The 27,445-nt window shown below is 24.6% G+C and overlaps 1 protein-coding gene across 7 annotated transcripts in view; it reads left to right on the forward strand.

Annotated features, from left to right (window-relative positions):
* LOC122502490 (band 3 anion transport protein) overlaps positions 1–27,445 on the forward strand; it is a 96,411-nt gene that overhangs the window by 54,502 nt on the left and 14,464 nt on the right. For 4 of the 7 annotated variants that reach the window (XM_043612580.1, XM_043612579.1, XM_043612578.1 and 1 more), the window contains 5 exons: positions 1,170–1,350; positions 5,406–5,487; positions 8,990–9,379; positions 13,794–13,829; positions 24,284–24,974. In XM_043612580.1, the coding sequence (XP_043468515.1) occupies positions 1,170–1,350; positions 5,406–5,487; positions 8,990–9,379; positions 13,794–13,829; positions 24,284–24,974 (1,380 nt within the window). Of the gene's footprint in view, positions 1–610; positions 736–1,169; positions 1,351–5,405; positions 5,488–8,989; positions 9,380–13,793; positions 13,830–24,283; positions 24,975–27,445 lie in introns of those variants that run through there. The other 3 variants (XM_043612582.1, XM_043612581.1, XM_043612585.1) reach the window with 2 other exon arrangements.

Below are 27,445 nucleotides of genomic sequence, written 5' to 3' on the forward strand. Positions count from 1 at the left end.
GCAATTGATCCGTAGGTGCGTAATTTTTTATTTTTGCTCCGTAAAGTCCGTATTTTTTAAATACTTTCACTGGTTCGAGTCCTGTTGTCGGGAAAAATGATTTCGTGACATTAAATTCGGGAAAACGTTGGGGAACCAAATTTGACAGTTTCAAAATCATTTTTTTCCAACAATTATCAGATTGTTAAAAATTGATAAATTTTTTAAAAGCTTTTGTATTTTTTTAATTTTAATTGTTTTTTAATCCCATTAAGATGAATTTGAACTTAAAAAAATAAAAAGTTTCAATACATAATTGCATATGAAATGTATAGACAAGAAAAAGGTATTAAAGCTGTGAAGCATCTCAGAATGTTTCTGTTTTGATTTCCTTGCGGAACGTTGAGCCTAACCGTGAGCATGATTCGATATGACTTGGTAAAGAGGTAATGAATAATTAATGTGAATTCGTGATCGGAGTGCAGATAGTGTGAGTCATGTTTGATTTATTACTTGTTACACATTGCACTCCCGTCTCGACCTGACGCAACTCGCGGTCACTCACGAAAGCTCAAGTTCAAGGTTGATTCCCGCATCGACCCGGCCTTCGGATACTTTCCGGTTCCGGTCCCAGTCGGGCGAATGCTGCGGTCCTGACAAAACGAGAGGAATTGTGTCGCGGGAATTGCAATTTCGTTTTTTTTTTTTTTGGGGGGAAATTTATTTACACGCTACTTTTGACTTAAGAGAAATTATGTATGTTTATTTTTATGATCATGTCTGTATAGACTGCTTTCTTAGACTGTTCCTAGAAATCAGCGATTTAATTACAACTCATTTTTTCTCATTTATTGAATTTAAATCTTCATTTCCCGAATGTTCTTGATCGAAATTTGATTTTCCGGCTTGTGTCATTTTTCGATAAAAGCATATATATACTCTTATGGAAAGCAATTGTGATTACCTCGTGCGCTTAAATTGAATAATTAAAATTATTGATTTTTAAGAGAGTTGGGTATAGTTTTTATTTCATGATTGAAAGTGATTGACCAGGAAATTTATTTTTTAACTGTTAATCCTGTTAATTATAATGAAAATGTATATTAAGAGAGGCATTTTTTTAATAAACTTTAAAAAATTGCTTTGATAGTATTTCGCTTGTTATAATTAAAGTTTTTATTGTTTTGCAGGTTGACGGTCATGGCACGGAAACGGTACAAGAACTCGACGAGGAGATGGAGAAGGTCTTCGCGATGGATGCTGGAGACAAATTCGACGTAGCCCGATTTGGATCCCCTTCTGAATCGGTGGGATCCGATCGAGAACGCGATCGAGTACCATCAGCGCGTCATGGCGATCATGACATTAATCGTGAGTAAATCAATTGTTTTAAGGATTTTTAATTGACTTCTCTTTCAAAATTTAATTATTTTGATAAAGATTAAAATTCTTCTCAAGTATTCAATTATTTTAAAAAAAAAAAATTGGCAAAAAGAAATCAGTAATTTAAAAAAATATTTTAATTAAATTCTACGCAAACATTTAATTTTATTATTTCCATAAATAATAACAATTTTGCAAGAATTCAATTACTTACAAATTTTTTATAAATTTCTTTGCAATCATTCAATTTTATTTTCATAAATAATAAAATTTTTACACGAATTCAATTATTTTCGTAAATATAATAAAATTCTTTTAAGGAATACAATTATTTTTAAAATTATAATAAAATTCTTCGTAGACATTCAATTATGTTTAAATTTTTTATTTAAATCCTTGTCAAAATTTCAATTCTCTTTATAAATAATAAAATTCTTCTCTGATATTCAATTATTTTACAAAATTTTAATCAAATTCTTGTCAAAATTTCAATTATTTTCAAAAATTTTCCTCAATTCAATGATTTTCAATATCTACTAGTTTAATAAAGTTTTACAAAACAATTCAATTATTTAACAAAAATTTTGTTGAAATTCTAAGCAAACATTTAATTATTTTCATAAAATAATAAAAATTCCACAGGAATTCAATAATTTACAAATTTTTTATAAATTTCTTCCCAATCATTCAATTATTTTCATAAATATTAAAATTTTTACACGAATTCAATTATTTTCGCAAATAATAAAATTCTTCTTAGGAATTCAATTATTTTCGTAAATATAATAAAATTCTTTTAAGGAATTCAATTATTTTCTAAAATTTTAATAAAATTCTCGTCAAAATTTCAATTATCTTTATAAATAATAAAATTCTTCTCAAAAATTCAACTATTTTCAAAAATTTTAATAAAATTCTTGTCAAAAATTCAATTATTTTCAAAAATTTTCCACAATTCAATGATTTTCAATAGTTACTGTTTTAATAAATTTTTCCAAAAGAATTCAATTATTTATAAAATTTCCAATAAAATTTTACGCGAACCTTTCATTATTTTCTTAAATAATAAAAATTTTACAGAAATTCAATTATTTACAAATTTTATTAAATTTCTACGCAATAATTTCATTTATTTTCATAAATACATTCAATTTTTTAAAAACTTATTTATTTTTGTGTTTAAATAATTGAATTCTCGTAAAATTTACTATTAAAAATTGATTTAAAAAATGAATTTTAGTTGAAATCACTAAAAAAAAATTGAATTTTAGAAACAAATTACAAATGATTGCGGAATTTCAATTATTTACAAAAAGTAATAAAATACTTCGCAGAAATTCAATTATGTTAAAAAATTTTTTTAAATTCTTGTCAAAATTTCAAGTATTTTTAAAAAATAATAAAATTCTTCTTCAAAATTCAATTATTGTCAAAAATTTTAATTAAATTCTTGGCAAAATTTCAATTATTTAAACAAAATTTAATAAAATTGCACGAATTCAATTATTTTTATAAATTTGAATGAATATCTCGTCAAGAATTCAATTATTTTTATAAATAGCAAAATTTTATGCCAAAAATTCAATTATTTTCATAAATTTAAATAAAATTCTTTGCAACATTTCAATTATTTTTAAGTTTTTTGCAATTCAATGTTTTTAAATATATACTATTTTCATAAAATTTATCAACAAATTTAATTATAGAAAAAACTTGTTGATACAATTCTACGAAAAGATTCAATTATTTTCATGAATAATAAAATTTCATTTACGAATTCAATTATTTTCATCGCAGAATTTTAAATATTTTTAGTTCAATTTTAAATTAATTCATTGAAAAATGCAATTATTATTAAAAATTTTATTAAAACTTGAGGAAACAATTCAATTTTAAGAAACATTCAATTATCTAATAAAACTATAAAATTCGTTGCAATAATTCAAATATTTTCATAAATAACATTTAATTCGTCGCCGAAAATCAATTATTTTCAAAAATTTTTAAGTAATTTTGCAAAAGAATTCAATTAACTTGATAAACAACAAAATCGAATAAATTCTTCCCATAAAATCAATTTTTTTTAAGGAATTTTAATAAAATTCTTTTCCAAAATTCAATTATTTTGATAAATATCAATATTCATCTGAAAAATTCAATTCTTTTGAAAAGTAATCAAATACTTTGCAGAAATTAAATTATTTTCAAAATTTTTTAAAAATTCTCGTGAAGAATTAAATTATCTTTATAAATAGATAGGGAAATTCTTCTCAAGAATTAAATTATTGTCAAAATTTTGTTTAAAATTCTTCTCAAGAAGTTAATTATTTTCAAAAATTTTATTAAAATTCTTCTCATGAATTCAATTGTTTTTAAAAATTATTATTTAAATTCTTCTCAGGAATTCAATTATTTTTTGTTAATACAGTTCTTCGTAAAAATTAAATTTTAAGAAACATTCAATTTTATTTATTTTTGTATTTAAATAATTGATTTCTCGTAGAATTAAATTATTGTTTTTCGTACTTTTAACTAACAATTCTGTAGAATTAACTAGACACATAAAACTACACACTATAGGTGTGTGGTTCATTCAGTAAATCTTTTAATTTTTTCAAAAACGCAATATGTGTTCACGGACAATAAAATTATTTTAAATTTAAGAAAATGCCAAGAAGCTACTGCTATAATTTAAACTAAAATTAGGAACATTTCTGTCATTCAAAATATGACATAATTTAGTGTTTTTAAAGTAAAAAAAAAGTTGGAAGATTGTCAAAATACATTATGTAAGATAAATACTTTTTTAAAATGAAAGTCATTAATTTATTATTCTGAACTGTCTATTATTCTAAACTGCATAAAAATTGTATACTTTCAAGAAACGTAAACTAGAATTAAAAATTTCAAGATGGCGGACCAAATATGTCGTTAAATATGAAGGGAATATTTGAAAGTTTTGGTCACTATTTTTCAAAATACCAAAATTTTATTGAATTATTAAAATTTTTGGAAAATAGTTGAATTTTGGAGAAGAATGTTATTATTTATAAAGATAATTGAAATTTTTACGAGAATTTTATTCAAATTTTAGAAAATAATTGAATTCCTTAAAAGAATTTTATTATTTACAAAAATAATTGAATTCGTGTAAAAATTTTATTATTTGTGAAAATAATTGAATATATAGCGAAGAAATTTATAGAAAATTTGTGAATAATTTAATTCCTGTAAAATTTTTATTGTTTTATGAAAATAATTAAATTTTATTATAATTTTTGAAAATAATTGAATTTCAGAGAAGAATTGCTTCTTTAAAATAAGATATTTTTTTACTTTGTAATAATTTAAATAAAATTGAATTATTCTATATTTTTTTTATTTTGTCCGAAAAAATTGTCTGTTTTACAAGCCTGTGTACTATTAATGAGGTACTTAAACTATAACGACAGCTTTTGCAATCTTTGGTATTGTGTTTTGTTGACGACATGTCCATTGATGATGTAATGAAATGTTGGCACTGTTCTCCTTTAGAAATTCTATTGCTTTTATACTTTCTACTATGCAAAAGCAAAATGTTGATCTCACATTTTAAGATTGACGGATTTTTAAAAATCTCTCAATGTTACACAATAGATAATATTTTCATTTAAATTAAAATTTTTCGTCTCTAAATTTTTATATCTTATCTTTTTAATATCTTTGCTTTCACACTTATTTTCATTCTTATCCTCAATTGAATTTCTCATTTCTATTTTAATTATGCGACTATTTCATTTTCTTCACAATTTAACTTTCATGGGACTCGTCAACTTTATGATTTTACCAATAATGAAATTAGAGTTAATTTTCTTTTCCTGTTTTTCCTTTTTATATTTCTTTATTACTCTCGACATTTTTTCAACCTTCACGTATTTGCTCGGAAATGTTTCATTCAAAAAAGAATATTAAATCTTGTATTATATTTTATGGAGAATTGCGAAGATTGATTAATTTTTATTTATATAGTTTTGTAAATGTGGAAAATTATTTTTCTTTTTCAGAATACAGAAAACGAAGTTATCCTCACCCTCATATGCCATTGAAGAGCCTTCATTCGAAATCTATGAGACGTCATTTATCACCGTAAGTTCTTAGAATTTTCATGAATAGCACTATATCCGGAGATCTTTCCGCACTTTTGTAAAACACGCGGATCTAGAGCAGGAAGCTTCTTGATATTCAGTTTGAAAAATTACTTTTCCCGATTTGCTAAGTGAATAAAGGAACTAAACCTTTATAATAATTCGATCGAAAAATGTCTTTTACGATCATAGTTAATTTAGAATTTTTAAAAATTATTTAAAATATTTATTTCAATTTAATGTTTTAAATTTCGTATTTTTTGTGATCTGGTTGCTTCTTTGAATTTATTCTAAACTTGTAACTTTAATTTTTTTTTAATCCAAAAAAGAAGGAATTAAAATATAAAATATTTAAAATATATGTTGAATATTAATATTACATATTATAATCAAATTCTTTAAAACGATTCAATTATTTTCAAAAATATTCGAATTTCAATTATTTTCAATATCTAGTATTTTCAAAAAATTTCGCAAAAGAATTCAATTATTTTCAAAATTAAAAAAATTTTCACAGAAATTCAATTCTTTTTAAACATTTTAATAAAATTTTTCGCAAGAATTCAATGATTTTCATAAATAATAAAATTCTTCTCAAAAATTCGATTATTTTTGAAAATTTTAATAAAATTCTTAGCAACTATTCAATTATTTTCATAAATAATAAAATTCATCGCAGGATTTCAATTATTTTTAATACTATTTTAAATTAACCACTTCACTGGCGGGGCGTTCCAAATGGCGTTCCACGCGCCGAGGCCCAGACTGGCAAAAACACCGAAATGGCGTTCCTAATAAAACTTTATTTTTAAAGAGTGTACACTACTTTTTACTACTACAAAGCAATATTTCTATAGTTTAGACATCAGGGAACAAGATTATCACAATGAAAATTTCAGTTTTTGAGATTTTCAATGTTTCTTTGAACGTTGAAATAGTCGATTTTTAACACTTTTTAACAAATGGCGTTCCACTTTTGTTATTATTAATAATTATTAAATTTTATTTATTAATTATTTATATTTATTTTTTACTTATTGCATTATTATATTATAATGTTTTGTATGTAAATATATTTTTTAAATAAAAAATATGAGTTTTACTGTGTAAAAATTGAAAAAAAGTGGAACGCCTTTTTTTGAAAAGTGGTAAAAATTGACTATTTCATTGTTTGAAAAAACATTGAAAATCCCAAAAACTGAAATTTTTATTGTGATAATCTTGTTCCATGATGTCTAAACTATAGAAATATTGCTTTGTATAAGTTAAAAGTAGTGTACACTCTTTAAAAATAATGTTTTATTAGGAACGCCATTTCGGTGTTTTTGCCAGTCTGGGCCTCGGCGCGTGGAACGCCATTTGGAACGCCCCGCCAGTGAAGTGGTTAATTAATTGAAAAATTAAATTATTTTCACAACTAAAGTTTTCCAAAAGAATTCAATTATTTAAAATAAAATTTTCATAATATTTATTATATTTCGAAAAAATTAATTATTTAAAACATTGTTTATAAAATTCTTAATGAAAAATTCAATTAATTTCAAAAATAAAAAAAAAATTTCACAGAAATTCAATTATTTCAAAAAATAACAACATTTCTTTGCAAAATTCAATTATTTTAATAAATAACAAAATTTTTCGTAGAAATTCAATTATTTTTAAACATTTTAATAAAATTTCTCGCAAGAATTCAATTTTTTAAAATATTTTAATAAAATTGTTCGAAAAAAATCAATTATTTTAAATAAAATTTTAATTAAATTTTTTTGAAATAATTCAATAAATTATTGTTTTAGATTTTAATAAAATTCTTCCCAAGAATTCAATTATTTTCATAAATAATTCTTCTAAAGTTTTTTATTTTGAGGCATTTTAGATTTTAATAATATTCTTTGCAAAATTCAATAATTTTCAAAAAATAACAATATTCATCACAAGAATTCAATTATTTTTAAAAGTAATAAATTTCTTCTTGGAAATTCAATTATTTAAAAAAATTCTAATAAAATCGTTCGCAAGAATTCAATTATTTTCATAAATAATAAAATGTTTTTTAGGAATTCAATTATTTTCAAAAAAATTTTATAAAATATCACACAGACATTCAATTCAACAATTTTAATAGAATTCTCTGTAAAATTTAATTATTTTTAAAAACTTTTCGCAATTCAATGATTTTCAATATCTTCTATATTATTATAAAATCCTGAAACACAATTCAATTAATTAAAAAAAATTTTGTAAAAATCTGCGTAAGAATTCAATTATTTTTATGAATAATAAAAATTTCTCAGGAATTCAATTATTTAAATTAGAATTTGCACAAAATTAGTAGAAAGAAATCAACTATTTAAACATTTTCATAAAATACTTCGCAAGAATTAAATTATTTTTATAAATATTTAAATTCTTTCATGAATAATAAAATTCGTTGCAGGAATTGAATTTATTAGCAGAATAAGAAATGAAGCTGAAGTCCGCAACGTTTTTAAAAACGAAAAATCAAAAAAGAATTTTTTTCTAAGTTAAATTCATCTCTAATTTTCATGTTTCTTAATTTTTAAGAAATTAATTGTTGCTTAAGATACAATTATTAAAAATTAACATGATTTACAATCAAAAATAAAAAAAACCGTCCCTTTATTTTTTCGTTTTCGTTTTTAAAAACGTTGCGGACTTCAGTATCATGGATAAGAAAGAAGTAAATATTTTCAATGTTTTTATTAGGAAAAAGTCAGAAAAATATAATATAGAATGGAATTTTTGTCAGTTACGTGAAGTGTCTAAAACGATTTTTTTTGTCATCAAATTTAATTTTTCGATAGTTACTTTTTTTTAGTTTTGAAAGCTACTTTTTGCTACTTTTTTAAAATTAATTATCGTGTACGAAGTCTGTCCTATCTTTGTTTATGTTTATTAGTCGTCCAAGAAAAATTTGCTCACTGATCATTTGTTTCTAGCTCTTTTATGCTTATATTGTTATTTCTTTCTCACATCAGAAAGAATAAAATATGAATATTATAATTTCGAAAAAATTCTGAAAATTGTTTCGTTATATTTTTCAAAGTACGTAATATATATCTTGAAAGCTTTATCGCCCTTCTATTTCGTGATAAAATAAATATTCTCCACTCCTCTCGATGAATAGATATTCCAGATGTGCCGTTCACACAAAGCTTGGTAATTTTTTTATCGATTCTTCAACAAGTCTAACAGTAACTTCAAGGATTTTGCTGTTACATTTTTTTTTTCCTCCGAGAATGATAAGAATTCACCGTTGAATAAAGAAAAATGACTCCGCATTAAGGAAAAATTAAAGAGAGAGCATTTTTTGATACCCAAAAAAATTTTTATATTCAAATGTTACTTTTAAGTAGTTTTGATATATAAATAAATACCAATTTACTTATTTATAAGTAAATAAATAAAATAAAAATAAAAATGAAAAGACTAAAGAGGTAAATTATTGAAATATGATTAAAGATTTGGAATGAATGTTTCAGTGAAGGTTCTACTGCAGAAGCAAGTCCTGAAGAGGAACAATTGGGAAGTGATCCCAGTGTAACGAGTAATTTGCAAGAATTGGACGTTCTTGATAACAGCGAAAGTTCAATTCCAAAAGACGACCAACAAGTGAATTTTAACGTCGATGAAGAAGTCAACAAGGAGGCGAATGAGAATGTAACTAAAAAAATTAATGATCAAGTGAAAAATAACGGAAATAGTGAGAGTGAAGCGCCAACTTCGGAAAGAGCCGCTACCGGATTTAACGACACTCCCTTCGGAAGTCCAAGAGTTCAATTTGAGAAAATCAAAGAAGAAGGAAGTACTTCTCCGAATCACGAGGAACCAGCTGAGGAAGATCGAAAAGGGCGCAGACATCGCGAACACAAGTAAGGCATCACTTTTTTTTTCGTCTTTTATTGCCTGTCAACACTTTTTTCGTCATTTTTCTCTAAAGGCAAAAATTCACCTGTAAATACTATTATATTTAATTATAAAGTAGAGTCTTTCAGGGTTGCCACAAAAATTTAATTTTCTTCTTCCCTGGCACAAAAGAATGTTATTATTTTAATTTAATTTTTAATTTAATTTATATTTTTATTTTAAAAAAACAAAATTTAAAAGTTTTCTAATTTAAATTTTTGTTGAAAACACTAAAAAAAATGCAATTTTGGAGAATTTTGGTACTTTTACTAACAATATTCCTGACATTTTCCTGACCTGTGGCAACTCTGTCTTTGGATAATTTTTAGAAAACCAAATTTTTATTCATTATAATATTTATTTAACTAAAATTGTATTTAGTATGATTTTAATTTTATGTCCAAGTTGTAAAATATGAACAAATTCGTAGTTTAAGAAGGAAATTTTATGGTACGTGAAATGTTTAATGTTTTTCTGGTCAATGAAGTCATGTATTTTAAAAAATATAGTTCATAGCAATTTTGAATTTTTCAATTTGACAATTTTATTTCAATTCAGTGACCTTAAAAATGTAAAAAGAAAAATTTTCATTTAAATTCAGGCATTTGCAAAAGAATTTAATCTGTCATTTTGAATCTGCAATTTCAAAATTTTCAATTTTACAATTATTAAGTTGATTATTAAGTTTTACAATTATTCAGTGACAGGCTTCACAGTCTGTCCCCTATTTCCATAAAAGTCCCCTTTTTTTAATTTTGTCCCCTAAACGTACCCTATTTTGAAAATTTCCCCTATTTTTTTCGTCGCAGGAAATCAATTATTTTCAATAATTTTTAAGTAATTCTGCAAAAGAATTCAATTATCTTGATAACCAACAAAATTCTCCCCAAAAATTCAATTATTTTAAGGATTTTTAATTAAATTCTTTTCCAAAATTCAATTATTCTGATAAATATCAAAATTCTTCTCAAGAATTCAAAAAAATTTTAATTAAATTCTTGGCAAAATTTCAATTATTTAAACAAAATTTAATAAAATACTTTGCACGAATTCAATTATTTTTATAAATTTTAATGAATATCTCGTCAAAAATTCAATTATTTTTATAAATAGCAACATTTTTCGCCAAAAATTCAATTATTTTCAAAAATTTTAATAAAATTCTTTGCAACATTTCAATTATTTTTAAAAGTTTTTCGCAATTCAATGTTTTAAATATTTACTATTTTCATAAAATTTATCAACAACTTTAATTATAGAAAAAACTTGTTGATACAATTCTACGAAAAGATTCAATTATTTTTATAAATAACGAAATTTCATTTACGAATTCAATTATTTTCATCGCAGAATTTCAAAAATTTTTAATACAATTTTAAATAAATTCCTTGAAAAATGCAATTATTATTAAAAATTTTATGAAAAATGAACTATTCTAAGGAATTTTAATAAAATTCTTTTCCAAAATTCAATTATTTTGATAAATATCAATATTCATCACAAGAATTTAATTTATTTGAAAAGTAATAAAATACTTTGCAGAAATTGAATTATTTTCAAAAATTTTTTAAATTCTCGTCAAGATTTAAATTATCTTTATAAATAAGTATCTTGTCAAAATTTCAATTTTTTTTTAAATAATAAAATTTTTCTCCAAAATTCAATTATTTTTAAAAATTATAATAAAATTCTTGGCAAAATTTCAATTATTTTCAAAAATTTTCCTCAATTTAATAATTTTCAGTATCTACTAGTTTAATAAATTTCTCCAAAAGAATTTAATTATTTTAACAAATTTCCAATAAAATTTCACAGATATTCAATTATTTACAAATTGTTTATAAATTTCTTCCCAATTATTTAATTATTCCCATAAATAATAAACTTTTTACACGAATTCAATTATTTTCGTAAATAATAAAATTCTATATTTAGAAATTCAATTATTTTCTAAAATTTTAATAAAAATCTCGTCAAAATTTCAATTATCTTTATAACTTTCTTCTCCGAAATTCAATTATTTTCAAAAATTTTAATAAAATTCTTTTCAAAATTTCAATTATTTTCAAAAATTTTCGACAAATTCAATAATTTTCAATAGATACTGTTTTAATTAATTTTTCCAAAAGAATTCAATTATTTTCAAAAATTTCCAATAAAATTTTACGCGAACATTTAATTATTTTCGTAAATAATAAAATTCTGTTTAGAAATTCAATTATTTTTTAAAATTTTAATAAAAATCTCGTTAAAATTTCAATTATCTTTATAAATATTCTTCTCCGAAATTCAATTATTTTCAAAAATTTTAATAAAATTCTTTTCAAAATTTCAATTATTTTCAAAAATTTTCGACAAATTCAATAATTTTCAATAGATACTGTTTTAATTAATTTTTCCAAAAGAATTCAATTATTTTCAAAAATTTCCAATAAAATTTTACGCGAACATTTAATTATTTTCGTAAATAATAAAATTCTGTTTAGAAATTCAATTATTTTTTAAAATTTTAATAAAAATCTCGTTAAAATTTCAATTATCTTTATAAATATTCTTCTCCAAAATTCAAATATTTTCAAAATTTTATAAAAATTCTCATCAAAATTTAAATTATCTTTATAAATAAAATAGATAGGTAAATTCTTCTCAAGAATTAAATTATTGTCAAAATTTTTTTTTAAATTCTTCTCAAGAAATCAATTATTTTCAAAAAATTTAATTAAATTCTTCTCATGAATTCAATTATTTTCATAAATTATTAATTATTATTTGAATTTTCCCAGAATTTCTCATGAAACAATTGTCAATTCATTAGCAAGTTCCTTCACTAAATGATTTTGTCAGTCGGTCATCATTAATTATTATAAAACATAAAGAAATGGATCGAAGACTCGGACTACTCGGAGTAATAGATGTTTTTATGTTTTGTAATAATTTTTTTTTAAATTGTTTAATTTCAAGAAGATTTGAATTTGAAATTTTTGTACATCTTAGTTCCAATGAAAAAAATTATTAAATATTTATTTGAAATAAAACTATTGATGTTTTCGAATAATTTGACTTTTGAAGAAATTTGTAAATAAATTTAATAAAACATTTTTTTGAGTATCTAATAATTTTGAGAGTGAATACAGAATATTCTTTAGGGTCAGGGAAAAATATAAGTGAAAGTTGTGTTTGAAAATTTAGGAAAAGTCAGGGAAAAATAAAGTTAAAATTTTGTGGCAACCCTGTATAAATAAATTATATTTCTATCTTTATTTAACCAATTTTTATGGTCCTCTAAAAGTCCCCTATTTTTTAATTTTCAGTTCCCTATTTCCCATAAAATACTTTTTAGGGGCACTGTGAAGCCTGCATTTTATAACTTGGACATGAATGATTAAATTACAAAGTTTTTTTTGGAACCTATAAAGTCAACTGTTATCAGAAATTGAAGACTGATCTCTGCTCTTTAATACAAGACGAAAGCCGCATTGATCGCATGCACCCTTAGGATGACAGCGTGTGTATTTTTATAAAGGGGTACTATATAGATGAAAATTTCACAATGCACGAATTTTGCTAAACTTGATGCAATTCGCTTGAAGCAATTTACCCAAGGGCGAGCCCAAGGGTATTTGGGGTCAGTGACTTATTATAAACACCTAAAGTCTGATATAAACAAAATTCAAAACAGTAAATTTAGTTGACAAGTCCAAACGTTTTTAAGTAACGTAACAAACTATTTTGTCTAATTGGTGCAGAAAGTAAAAATTATTCATTAACTTTTTTTCAAATAAAAGAATACAAATAGTTTTTCTAAGGATATCAAAGTGAGACAAAAAAAGTATCAAAATTGTTGCGATGCAATTTTTTGAAGCTATAATGGTCTATTGTTAGAAATAATAAAAATAGCCAGTACCCATCCGGTTGTTAGAAGGAAGAATGCCTGTACCGACGACAGGAAAAATGAATCCAAAAGTCGGATCCAACTTTGGAAGTTTGAACCGCGTCAATTGCCATATTTAACATCCGGATCGGTACAAATTTATTCTCAATAATTGCAACCAGCGAGGATTTAAGTCAAAATGGCAACCGAAAAGAAATTTTTGTAGAATTTAATAACTTGAAATTTATAATCCATTGTGAATACCAGAAATAATTCTAAAACATTGAAAGTTTGTTAGTAGATTATAAAGGGTATTAATCAGATTATATTCAGTATGATCTTTTTTTCTATAATCCTAATTGTATAATCCATTTTTCTCCATGTAATTTCTACGTCGAAAATTGATTTTCTTGTACCATTATTATGGTTTATGTGCATGAAATAATACTATAAAGAAGTTTATAATTTGATCTATAACTGCATATTAAAACTCTGGTTCTTCTTATTAGTCTGGCTAATTACGAGTGCAACAGTTTTCTACACAGGTATGAATTACTTCAAGTAGTTTATTTAACCCACCACTTTTAAATAGAATCGATTTATTTTCACGCTTGCTTGTGTATTATATATGTGACCTAGGAAAGTAATATTTATCTCCATTTGCAGAGTTCACTCCCTGGTCATAATATTATGAACCTCTTGAATTATTCATTTTTATTTTAATATACTATATTATATTTTCTAACAGATTTTTTTTTGGTTTAAATTTTACCTACAACGCTTTTTAATAGCTTATAATTTGTCATGAATCAAAACTACATTTCAAATGTTTTCGACTATTGAATAAAAATGCCTATATCCTTTTAAATGAATCGAAAGCATTTTTCAACTGCAAGCAATTTTTCATCATTTAGAGGCTAATGTCCAAATTAGTCGCTAATCGAAATCGATCTCGTAATCCTTTGAGCGCACTCTTTCACTCGTTTCCACTGCAAAAAAAAAAAAAAAAAAAAAAAAAACAATTCAAACTACATTGTATTTACTTTCTAATTGTTAAAAACACTTTAATGGATATCACCTTGATACAAATTTACTTCAGACATTATGGTGTTTTTTTAAAATAAGATACAGAGTTTTTGCAGAGTATGTGCGTTATTCTGTAATACCCCAGTGGGCAAAAGGAACATTTTACGTTCGAGGAACGTTTTATGTCTGCCAAATTAATATTTTAGAAACTTTTTTAAAATTTAACTTTGGCAGACATCAAACGTTTTTAATTAATTTTCGAGAACAGCTCAAAAAATGAGGATCTTTCCGAAAAATATAAATTCCGAGAAAGGCGATAATATTCAGTTTTTGCAAAAAGAGTTTACTATAAGTTTCTATAAATATTCTCTAAAGAGAGTTATATTCGTAGCCAACGAAAAAGATTTATTGACTCCGTACCAATGTCGAAAGAAAGAGAAAGCACGTATTAATGGGATTTCTCTCTGAAATTTTAAAACTATAAATTGTTGCCGACTCGGAAATCAATAAACCTTGTCCTTGAAATTCCTAGTACGATTGTCACGACACAGATAGGAAATTTGTTTCCGTGATCCAGCAAAACTCCTGAGAACGATATTTAATATACAATAATTTTCCAATAAATGTTATTTGTCAGAATTTCCATTTTGGAAATGATTCTAAGGACCCTTGCACTGAACAATCCATTTTATTTATTTAATGAGATCAAGTTTTAAGTGAACGTTGATACACAGAGATACATAAATTTAAAAAAAAATTATTTTCAAAGAAGTTGTAGAGCTATTCTATAATCATGTCACAAAACGTAACCCGATTTAAAAAAAATAGTTTTTGCAAATAATAAGCATTCAAGTGTTAAATTCTCAGTCATCTGACATGTCCTAATGTGAAAATGAAAGTTAATAGACTAAGTAAATATTGTCTTTTGAGCATTTAAATGCAAATTTACACTTGGATAAAATTTTAAATAGCTCTGCTTTACAAAAATTTATTGTAACCTTCGGCATTCTTTACAGTGATTAATGAGGGTAAAATAAAAATTATACTCCACGCGTTTTATTCAATTTGTAATTAAATTAACTTAACTTTACTTTGTGATAAAAAATGCCATTTGATAAGACAAATTTTTAGTCTCCTAGCACGCATTTCTTAAGGAAATATTTTGTGCGTTAAAAATGTCAAAATACTTTTGATGTGTCGTAGAACATTATGAGGTAATCTGCATAGTTGTGGACCATCTTCGGATGTTTAGCAAATGTGGGGTATTCCAGACTTCTTGATTCGAATTATTGTGGACTAGAACAGAATTTCTTACATAATCGAGATTCTTCACTCTCTGAAAGTGACATTTTGGATCCCTCGATAAATTTTATAAAATATACACTTAGTACTAAGAATTATTCACATTGTGTTTTCTTACTTTTTATATAGAATTAAAACAAATTATTCTAAGCAAAAAAGGTTGTAATTTGCTTATTAATATTCTAAAAATTCATCTTTACTGTATGATAGGGGATGGAGGAGAGTACAGTATAGTAGTACATACCCTGTTTGGTTAGACGGAGGCGAACGGTACCCCATATAATGGATCAAGTGAAAAAAGACTCGGGGACGGAATTTTGCCGCCAGCGGGGTCGAGTTGGCGGCGATTTCATCTTCATGAACACGTGTGTGTTCTAAAGTAGAATGGCTGATAATAATCGTGAACACGTTCATGCGCATCTTCACTGTTTCAATTTCTTGTCTACGAATTCAAATGCATGAATATGTACGTGATCTTGCACATGAACTTGTACAACAAGCATATTATGAGCATGTAATTCAGAACAGAGAGAATAGATTCAGTGTCATTTGCATTGAAAGAAAACTCACTGTACAGCAAAATTTACCTGCGCGAACACATTAGATTACATAAAAGAAAAATATCTATAATTTTTAATACTTTTGAAGTAAATTTGAACTTTTCTCCTATTTCTAATCAGGAAGTACTTACTAAGTTTCCTAATTTGAATTTACATAAAGGGTGCTGGAACTGATTTTATTTCACCAAATTTATTAAAATTGTGTGGCCAATTGTGGTTGCACCTATTGTTTGTATTTTTAATGCTAGTAGGATGTTGATAAGGAGTTAGAGCAGTACTAGGAACTCTTAAAATTGAGAAGGTTACAAAACAATAATCAAAATATAAATAGTATGTCATTAATAAATATTCCATCAGAGTCATTTCTATAATGAACAAAGCAATATTCAAGCTACAAAGTCTGTCCCCTATTTCCCTAAAAATCCCCTTTTTTTAATTTTGGACCCTAAACGTACCCTATTTTCAAAATTTCCCTTATTTTTTCCGTTGCAAAATTTAATAAAATACTTTGCACGAATTCAATTATTTTTATAAATTTTAATGAATATCTCGTCAAGAATTCAATTATTTTTATAAATAGCAAAATTTTTCGCCAAAAATTCAATTATTTTCAAAAATTTAAATAAAATTCTTTGCAACATTTCAATTATTTTTAAAAGTTTTTCGCAATTCAATGTTTTTAAATATTTACTATTTTCATAAAATTTATCAACAACTTTAATTATAGAAAAAACTTTTTGATACAATTCTACGAAAAGATTCAATTATTTTTATAAATAACAAAATTTCATTTACGAATTCAATTATTTTCATCGCAGAATTTTAAATATTTCTAATACAATTTTAAATAAATTCCTTGAAAAATGCAATTATTATTAAAAATTTTATTAAAACTTGAGGAAAGAATTCAATTTTAAGAAACATTTAATTGTGCAATAAAACAATTAATTTAGTTACAATAATTGAAATGTTTTCATAAATAACATTTAATTCGTCGCAGAAAATCAATTATTTTTAAAAATTTTTAAGTAATTTTGCAAAAGAATTTAATTAACTTCATAAACAACAAATTTGCATAAATTCTTAAATAAATCGCATAAAATCAATTATTCTAAGGAATTTTAATAAAATTATTTTCCAAAATTCAATTATTTTGATAAATATCAATATTTATCAGAAAAATTCAATTCTTTTGAAAAGTAATAAAATACTTTCCAGAAATTAAATTATTTTCAAAATTTTTTAAAAATTCTCGTCAAGATTTAAATTATTCTTATAAATAGATAGCGATATTCTTCTCAAACATTCAATTATTGTTATAAATTTTAATAAAAGTCTTGGCAAAATTTCAATTATCTTTAAAAATAAAAAAATTCTTCTCTAAAATTCAATTATTTTCAAACATTTTAATAAAATTCTTGTCAAAACTTCCATTATTTTCAAAAATTTTCCTTAATTCAATGATTTTCAATATCTACTAGTTTAATTAAGTTTTACAAAACAATTCATAAAATAAAAAAAAATTTTGCAGGATTTCAATTATTTACAAATTTTTTAAAAATTTCTTTGCATTCATTCAATTATTTCTATAAATAATAAAATTTTTACACGAATTCAATTATATTCGTAAATAATAAAATTCTTTATAGAAATTCAATTATTTTCATTATTTTCTTAATTAATAAAATTCTTTTAAGAAATCCAATTATTTTTTAAAATTTTAATAAAATTCTCTTCAAAATTTCAATTTTCTTTATAAATAATAACATTCTTCTCCGAAATTCAACTATTTTCAAAATTTTTTAAAAATTCTCGTCAAGATTTAAATTATCTTTATAAATAAAATAAATAGGGAAATTCTTCTCAAAAATTAAATTAATTCTCCAAAATTTTTTTTAAATTCTTCTCAAGAAGTCAATTATTTTCAAAAATTTTATTAAAATTCTTCTCATGAATTCAATTGTTTTCAAAAATTATTATTTAAATTCTTCTTTAGAATTCAATTATGTATTTTTGAAAAATTTAATAAAATTCTTCAAAAAGTTTTCAAATTATTTTCAAAAATTATTATAAAATTCTTTAATATAATAAATTTCATTAAAATTTCAATTAAATTCTTGAAAGGAAATTAATTATTTTCAAAAGTTGTAAATGAAATTCTTCGTAAAAATTAAATTTTAAGAAACATTCAATATTATTTATTTTTGTATTTGAATAATTGATTTCTCGTAGAATTAAATTATTGTTTTTTGTATTTTTAACTAACAATTTTGTAGAATTAATTTTTTTGTAAAATTTGAATTGAATAATAATTGATGTTATTGATTTAAAGTAGAATTTTAGTTAAAAATTCTAGAAAATGTTAATTGAATTGAAATTTTTTTGTTTATCTAATAATTTTGAAAGTGAATCAGAATATTCTTTAGGTTCAGGGAAAAAATGAAAGTTGTGTTTGAAAATGAGGGAAAAGTCAAAAAAAAGAATAATGTTAAATGTTTGTGGCAACCCGGTATAAATAAATTATATATTTATCTTTATTTAACCAATTTTTATGGTCCCCTAAAAGTCCCTTATTTCGCCTAAAATACTTTTTAGGGGCACTGTGAAGCCTGATAATATTTCTAGAGAATATTAAGCATATTTACACTAAGGTGTCGCAAAAAAAGTTTTAAAGACTGATATTGTTTATATTATAAATGATATAATTATCAACTTGTAGGTATTACTTTAAAAAGTGATGGAATTTGTAAAATTAAAGAAATATGGATAAAATAAATTGTTTTTAAATACTTTTCTTGATATTATTTATTATTTTGATAATCCCTATTGGAATGCTTATATCTTAACAAAATAAAATTACATTATGATATTTAAATGCCGTTTCATGTTTAATGTTGAAGACACTTTATTTCACCCTGGTAAAATCAGTTCTTGATTTTGCCTCTATAATATGGGCCCCTTGTTATAAATGACACAAAAAACTGTTAGAACGGGTCCAAAATCGTTTTCTTAGATTTATGCCGTATTAGCTTAATGTTTACTACGACAGATTTTCAACTGAAGAGAGGACAATTTTTATAGAAACATAGATTTTGAATTTCTAGAAAAATTGTTACTTACAATTTTGCTTTTTATTCTTTTCCTTTGCAAAGGATTTCCTTTCCGTGTATAGAAGAAGCTTTCACGCACCCCGAGCTATAGAGGTTGAGAAATGGTGTTCAGATGGCCTTTGGCCAGGTTTAGCTCGACGGACCAGAGAGGTGGTGAAGGGGTGAAAAATGCTTTGAGAGTGAAGCTCTCGCTGTCATTGTTTTGAATTTAATTGGAGCGACCGCGTCGTCGTTGTGTGTCTGCGGCTCAGGTGGGTGCCAAGCTTGTGTCAACCGACTGTCAGGGGACTTGAGTTGTTTTGCTTAGTTCTACCTGGTAGCCCTTTGCATCCATGCCCGTCAGCTACGATCGTTCTCAGGACCGCATTGGTGACATCAGACGGTTTGTGATGATTGTGTCGTGACAACCGGACGAACGGATTCCCGCTTTCTTGCATTGCTTACATGAGTGTAATTACAAACTGATATCACCATCAAGGAAATTCTGTCAATTCTCTCTTTTTCCCTTTTGCGAAATGAAACTTCAATTACTTTCATTTCGGTGGTTTTCCATTTAGTAAAAATTAATTCTTCGAAAATTTATTTTTTGTTCGAAAGTTTTAATTATGTAAATTAATTGTACTGAAATTTTACTGATTAATTCTAATTTATGTGTAGTCGTAATAACCATAATTTAAAATAATTCTTGACTAGCCGCAATAAAGATTAGAAGCACGCGAATATATTTTTCTTTTTTAATTCTTCAAAATTTCTATTTCGTAGCGTAAATTCGAATCATAAAAATTAGTTTTCGAAATTTTAAGTTGATAAATGTAACTTTTCCTTTTGTAAGTTTTAATTTTAAATTTTAATTGATAAAAGCCTCGAAATGACTGATGAATTTTTGAAAATCCTCAACTCTGTTTGGTACCAGTTTAAGATTGCTTTTTCCTTCCTACAAATAAATATTTAGAATTTATCGTAAAATACACTGAAACTCCACTTATTTAAAATCTCGTTTACTTAAAGTCGCGTTTATTTGAACCCGTTTTTGCTTCAGTTATTTTTAGTTAGAATCAGCCCTAACCTCACTTATTTTAGCTCATGCGCAGTACTCGACCAATGGAAAGATACTTACATTCCCATTGGTTGAGTTCAAACAAAACCAACCAATCATGTCAATTTATCGAATTACGTCACCAACATAGGTTATGTCGACCAAAATACAAATAAACGCGACACTTCGTGTCGAATTGCGTGGACCATGTTCAAATAAGTGGGGTTTCAGTGTAATTGATTTATTGAAAGTTTGAAATATAATTGATTTCTTGAAAGTTTGAGTTTTAATTTCCAAAAAGGGAATTGAGTGGATAAAATTGAGAAAACCTTCTTGGTGAACCATCGTGAGTCGATGATGACGACTTGCGTCAATGCTTCATAAGTTTCCTGTCTCAAGTTCTTTAGTCTAGGGACGTGAACTTGAATTCTACTGATGATGAGTCGAGCCAGACGAGAATTTCATTACCGGGGTCGCGTGCCAAAGAGCCATGATTAGCACACCATTTGTTGCAAATCGCTTCGAAAGTATACAGAGAGTGCAAGTTCACGTTCACGGAAATCGATTGAAGACTTTCAAGCAAAAAAAAATATTGCCAGCCGACGAGACATAGTATTATAATCAAGTGAGTCACAATGTTTGCTCATTAAAAATTCCTCATGCATCGTTGCGTGAGTCGCTTAACGAATCGAGTACAAGAACTTTAATCGAGACACATCGGTAAGCATTGCCAAAAGTCGTTAAAATCCACGTGCAAAATCTCGTGACTACTATTCTCATATTTTATGTCGAAATCCTTAATTTTATCAAATTCTTTTCTTTTATAGAAAAGAATTATTCTTTCTTTTCAATCCTTTTTTTCTTGATTTACTAATATTGCACTAATTTCTTAAATTATCTTGAAATCGTTTAGTGCTTAATTTTACTCATTTTTATCTGTAGAATATTGATTTTCATCTTAGCAGGGCTCGAATTAGGTCCGTAAATTTACTTCAAGTCTGTAAAAGTAATTTTTTTTCAAAAAAGGTCCGTAAAGTCCGTAATTTGATTGAGAAAAGATCGAAAAGTTCGTAAATTGTACGATATAATTTGGAGAATTTTAGAGAAATTATAAACGATTGCAGAAATTCAAATTACTTTCAAAAGTAATACCTATAAAATTCTTCGCAGAAATACAATTATTTTCAAGAATTTAAAAAAATTATCGTCAAAATTTCAATTCTCTTTAGAAATAATTAAATTCTTCTCCGAAATTCAATTATTTTCAAACAATTTTGATTAAATTTTTTAAATTTTTGGCAAAATTTCAATTATTTTTAAAAATTTTCCTCAATTCAATGATTTTCAATATCTACTATTTCAATAAAATTTTCCAAAAGAATTCAATTGTTTTAAAAAAATTCCGATAAAATTTTACGCGAATATTTCATTTTTTCTGAAATAATGAAAATTTCACAGAAATTCAATTATTTACAAATTTTATTAAATTTCTTCCCAATAATTTCATTTATTTTCATAAGACATAAATAATAAAATTTTTACGGAGATTTAATTATTTTCGTAAATAATAAAATTCTTTTTAGAAATTCAATTATTTTCTAAAATTATAATAAAATTCTCGTTAAAATTTCAATTATCTTTGTAAATAATAACATTCTTCTCCGAAATTCAATTATTTTCGAAAATTTTAATAAAATACTTGTCAAACATTCAATTATTTTCAAAAATTTTCCACAATTCAATGATTTTCAAAAGTTACTGTTTTAATAAATTTTTCCAAAAGAATTCAATTATTTTTCAAAATTTCCAATAAAATTTTACGCGAACATTTCATTATTTTCTTAAATAAGAAAAATTTCACAAAAATTCAATTATTTACAAATTTTATTAAATTTCTTCGCAATAATTTCATTTATTTTCAAAAATACATTCCATTTTTCAATAAATTATTTATTTTTGTGTTTAAATAATTGAATTCTCGTAAAATTTACTATTACAAATTGATTTAAAAATTGAATTTTAGTTAAAATCACTAAAAAAAAATTGAATTTTAGAAGCAAATTATAAATGATTGTGGAATTTTAATTATTTTCAAAAAGTAATAAAATTCTTCGCCGAAATTCAATTATGTTCAAATATTTATAAAAATTCTCATCAAAATTCCAATTACTTTTTTACAATAAAATTCTTCTTCGAAATTCAATTATTTTCGTAAATAATAAAATTCTTTTTAGGAATTCAATTATTTTCATAAATAATAAAATTCATTGCAGAATTTAATTTATTTTTAATACAATTTAAATCGAATTCCTCGAAAAAATTCTTTAAAATTTTATTAAAATTCGTCAAAGGAATTCAATTATTTACAAATTTGTGAATAAAATTCTTTATAACAATTCTATTTTAAGAAACATGCAATTATTCAATAAATTGTTATAATTATAATAATTATTTTCAAAAATTTTTCTTAATTCAATGATTTTTAATATCTACTATTTTAATAAAATATAATTTCCCAAAAGAATTTAATTATTTTTAATACAATTTTAATAGAATTTCTTGAAAATGTAATTATTCTTAAATATTTTATTAAAATTGGTCGAAAGAATTCAATTATTTAAAAATTTGTTGATAAATCCTTTATGGGAATTGAATTTTAAGAAACATTCAATGTTTCAATAAATTATTTATTTTTGCATTTAAATAATTGTATTTTCGTAGAATTTTCTAATAAAAATTGATTTTCATTTAATAAAAATGAATTTTAGTTAAAATTTTAGATAAATTATTGAATATTAAAAATAATTCAGAATTTCTAAATTAAATTATTCAAAACTTCGAATACTTTTTGTTAAACAAATTTCTAAACACTTATTTTTATTTATTTTTATACAGGAATTAAAATTTCTAATAATTTCAATGAAAATCCTTTTGGAATTTAACTATTTCTAAAAATTGCAACTCAAATTCTTCCAAAATTCAATTCTTTTTTTTTAGAAGAACAAATTTTTCAAAAAATGATTTTTTCTCACATACAGTCGGGTCCCCATACTGTTATATTTCCAGAAATTTCCCACTCCTCCAGACTCAGCTCTGTTATGTGCTCAAAGTATGCCTACTGCGCACCTTTCAGGAACGTAAATATATATACACCTCAAGTTTGACCTAGAAGTATATGCCCCCTTTTCTTTGGGCTTAAGAATACGGCCCTGAAAATTGGTGACGTAACGTGACGTCACCTAACACTTCTGAATTTGGAGGTTATGCAAAAACATAACACTACTGAGGATATAACAGTTTGGAATCTAACAGTATGGGGACCTGACTGTAGTTCTAAAATTAATATTGAAAATTTTATTGAAATTCGTCGAAAAAATTCAATTATTTAAAAATTTGTACATAAATTAAATTAATTAATTAATTGAGAATTCTATTTTGAAAAACATTAATTTATATTTTTATCAGTAATTGGTCCAGGACCCTTGTCAGATCTAGGTACATTATCTTAGCAATCAGTTAAAAAATAGTATATTTCGTAACGAGTGCGAGCAGTTGTCAATTTTTGAATGAGCACTTTTTTTGGAACAAACTGTAGGCGAAGCGAAGCTTCGCCTACAGTTTGTTCCAAAAAAAGTGCTCTTTCAAAAATTGGCAACTGCTAGCACTAGTTACGAACGATATTTTTCATAACAAGGTGCAAAAAAGTGCCTTTTTTTGCACCGCGTTATGAAAAAGAAAATACGGAATCTTACCATCTTTTACTTTAATTGCCTGCTTGATATCTAATTAGACAATAAACTGTATGGACTTGATTTTTTAATGACAACTTTTTGATTTTGTTTGTTAATTATCCCTTTGTTTGGAGAATCCAAAATACTATCTTTTTTTTTGACATAAAGAAAAATCCCCCTAAGCGAAAATTGAAAAAAAAAATTGATCTAATCCTAATTTTTCTCCTGTTATAGGCGACATCATCATCACCATCATCATAAATCACGAAAGTACTCGCTCCAAGAAGACCCGCAATGGAGGAAAAGATCGGGCGCAGGTCTTCCAGACGTCGCTGGTCTTATGGGTCGGCGGGTGAGCGTCCAACCGGAAGAGGCCCGGACCCTCCAGGAACTCGACATCGACGACCTCGAGTCGCACAGGAGCGATGATCCTCGGGGCATGCGGAGGCACAAGGCGCATCCAACGGTGCAAATCGGTCGGAGAAAAGAGGGCGGCATTCCGCACGAGACCTTCAAGAAAATGTACGACCACTCGCCGCACGAGGTCTTCGTTCAGCTGGACGAATTGCACGGCTTCGGCGAGGAACGCGAGTGGAGAGAGACCGCGAGGTGGATCAAGTATGAGGAGGACGTTGAGGAAGGCGCCGACCGATGGGGAAGACCTCACGTGGCCTCCCTCAGCTTTCACTCTCTTCTCAATCTTCGACGATGTCTCGAGACTGGTGTCGTTCTATTGGATCTCGAGGAAAAGGACCTACCGGGACTGGCCTATCGAGTGGTGGAGCAAATGGTTATCGAGGAACTTATTTTGCCTGAGGATCGACCTGTGGTGATGCGAGCTCTTCTCCTGAGGCACAGGCACGTTAATGAGCACGATAGGGGATTTAGGTTCAAAAGGAACTATTCCAGTTACACGAGCTTGCAGGTGAATAATACCTTCTTTATTCCACCAACGATCGACGAAAAATTCGCTCTATTTTTTAGTCTTTTGAACAAAACAAAACACGTCTCGAGAAGAAAAACTGGAAAATAGTAATTTTCTTTAAGTTTTCGTATTTTAATCATCTTCATCCTTTTGATAAAAGAATCTTTTGCCACAGGTTGCCACAGGTCAGGGAAATCAGGGAATTCAGAGAAAAGTCAGGAAAAGTAAAATTGGTCAGGAAAATCTGGAAAAAGAAATTTCTTTCAACTTTAATATTTAATTACCGAATGATGAATTCATTTCCTTCAAATCAGGGAAAAGTTAGGGATTTTTATTAAAAGTACTGGAAAAAATTTAATGTTTCGAATTTATAAGAAAATTCTGAATTTTTGTGTCTTTGTTTGTCTCAACAACTATGAAATTACCACGAATACAAAACCTTCAAATTTTTTCATTTCTGACAATACTTTATTTTAAATAACTTAATTCTATTGAAGAACTGCTACAAAGTTATTACTCATGAATTATTTAATCAAGTATTTTTGTGAAAAATTTTAATTTCAATTCTGTTAAAATTAATTTCAATTTTTTGAATTTTAACGCAATTCTATAAAAGAATTCAACTATCTCTAAAAATATTAAAATTCTTTCCAGAAATTCAATTATTTTCAAAAATCAAAAAAAAATTCTCGTCAACATTTCAATTATTTTTATAAATAGCAAAATTCATCGCCAAAATTCAATTATATTTAGGAATTTTTATAAAATTCATTGCAAAATTCAATTATTTTTATAAATAATAATATTTATCACAAGAACTCAATTATTTTCAAAATTAATAAAATTTTTCGCAAAAATTCAATTATTTTCAAAAATTAAAAAAAATTCTCGTCAACATTTCAATTATTTTTATAAATAGCAAAATTCTTCGCCGAAATTCAATTATATTTAGGAATTTTTATAAAATTCATTGCAAAATTCAATTATTTTCATAAATAACAATATTTATCTCACAAGAATTCAATTATTTTTAAAATTAATAAAATTCTTCGCAAAAATTCAATTATTTTCAAGAATTAAAAAAAATTCTCGTCAACATTTCAATTATCTTTATAAATGAATTTTCATAAAATTCATTGTAAAATTCAATTATTTTCATAAATAACAAAATTCATCACAAGAATTCAATTATTTTTAAAATTAATAAAATTCTTCGCAGAAATTCAATTATTTTCAAAAATTAAAAAAAATTCTCGTCAACATTTCAATTATTTTTATAAATAGCAAAATTCATCGCCAAAATTCAATTATATTTAGAAATTTTTATAAAATTCATTGCAAAATTCAATTATTTTTATAAATAATAATATTTATCACAAGAATTCAATTATTTTGAAAATTAATAAAATTCTTCGCAAAAATTCAATTATTTTCAAAAATTAAAAAAAATTCTCGTCAACATTTCAATTATTTTTATAAATAGCAAAATTCTTCGCCGAAATTCAATTATATTTAGGAATTTTTATAAAATTCATTGCAAAATTCAATTATTTTCATAAATAACAAAATTCATCACAAGAATTCAATTATTTTCAAATTTAATAAAATTCTTCGCAAAATTCAATTATTTTTAAACAATTTAAAAAAAATTGTTGTCAACATTTCAATTATCTTTATAAATAAGTAGCAAAATTTTGCAACAAAATTCAATTATTTTTGGGAATTTTAATAAAATTCATTGCAAAATTCAATTCTTTTCAAAAATTTTAATAAAGTTCGTGACAAAATTTCATTTATTTTCCAAAAGTTTTCTTAATTCAATGATTTTCAATATTCTACTATTTTAATAAATTATTCGTAACAATTTTATTAAAATTAATCGAAAAAATTCAATTATTTAAAAATTATGTATAAGAATTCAATTTTAAGAAACATTCAGTTATTTAATAAATTATCTATGTTTTAGATAATAATTGAATTTTAGAGAATTTACTAATAATTAAAATTTTTTAAATTAAATTTTTATAATTTATAAGAAAATTCTGAATTTTTTTGTCTTTTGTTTGACTTATAAACTATGAAATTATAACGAATCCTAATTAAAAACCTTTAATTTTTTCTATTTCTGACAATAATTTCTTTTCAAAGATCTTGAAGTACCATCAGAAAATTATTAGTTAGAAATTATTTAATGAATAATTTTACTTTAATATTTCAAAATTAATTCAATTTTAATTCAAAATATTAAAAAAGCTTCGATTTTGAAAAATTTTAATAATGCAAATTCTCTTGAAATTAGTTAAATTTTTTAATAATATGTTTAGTTAATTATTAAAAATAACGGATGTATAGAAAAATTTTAGTTAAAAGCACTAAAAAAATTGAATTTTTGAAGAAGTTACAAATGATTGCAGAAATTTAATTATATTCAAAAATCAAAAGTAATTTTTTTTTAAATTCAATTATTTTCA

The sequence above is a fragment of the Leptopilina heterotoma genome, unplaced genomic scaffold (assembly GCF_015476425.1).
Source record: "Leptopilina heterotoma isolate Lh14 unplaced genomic scaffold, ASM1547642v1 Lhet_232, whole genome shotgun sequence".
Classification (NCBI taxonomy): Eukaryota; Metazoa; Arthropoda; class Insecta; order Hymenoptera; family Figitidae; genus Leptopilina; species Leptopilina heterotoma.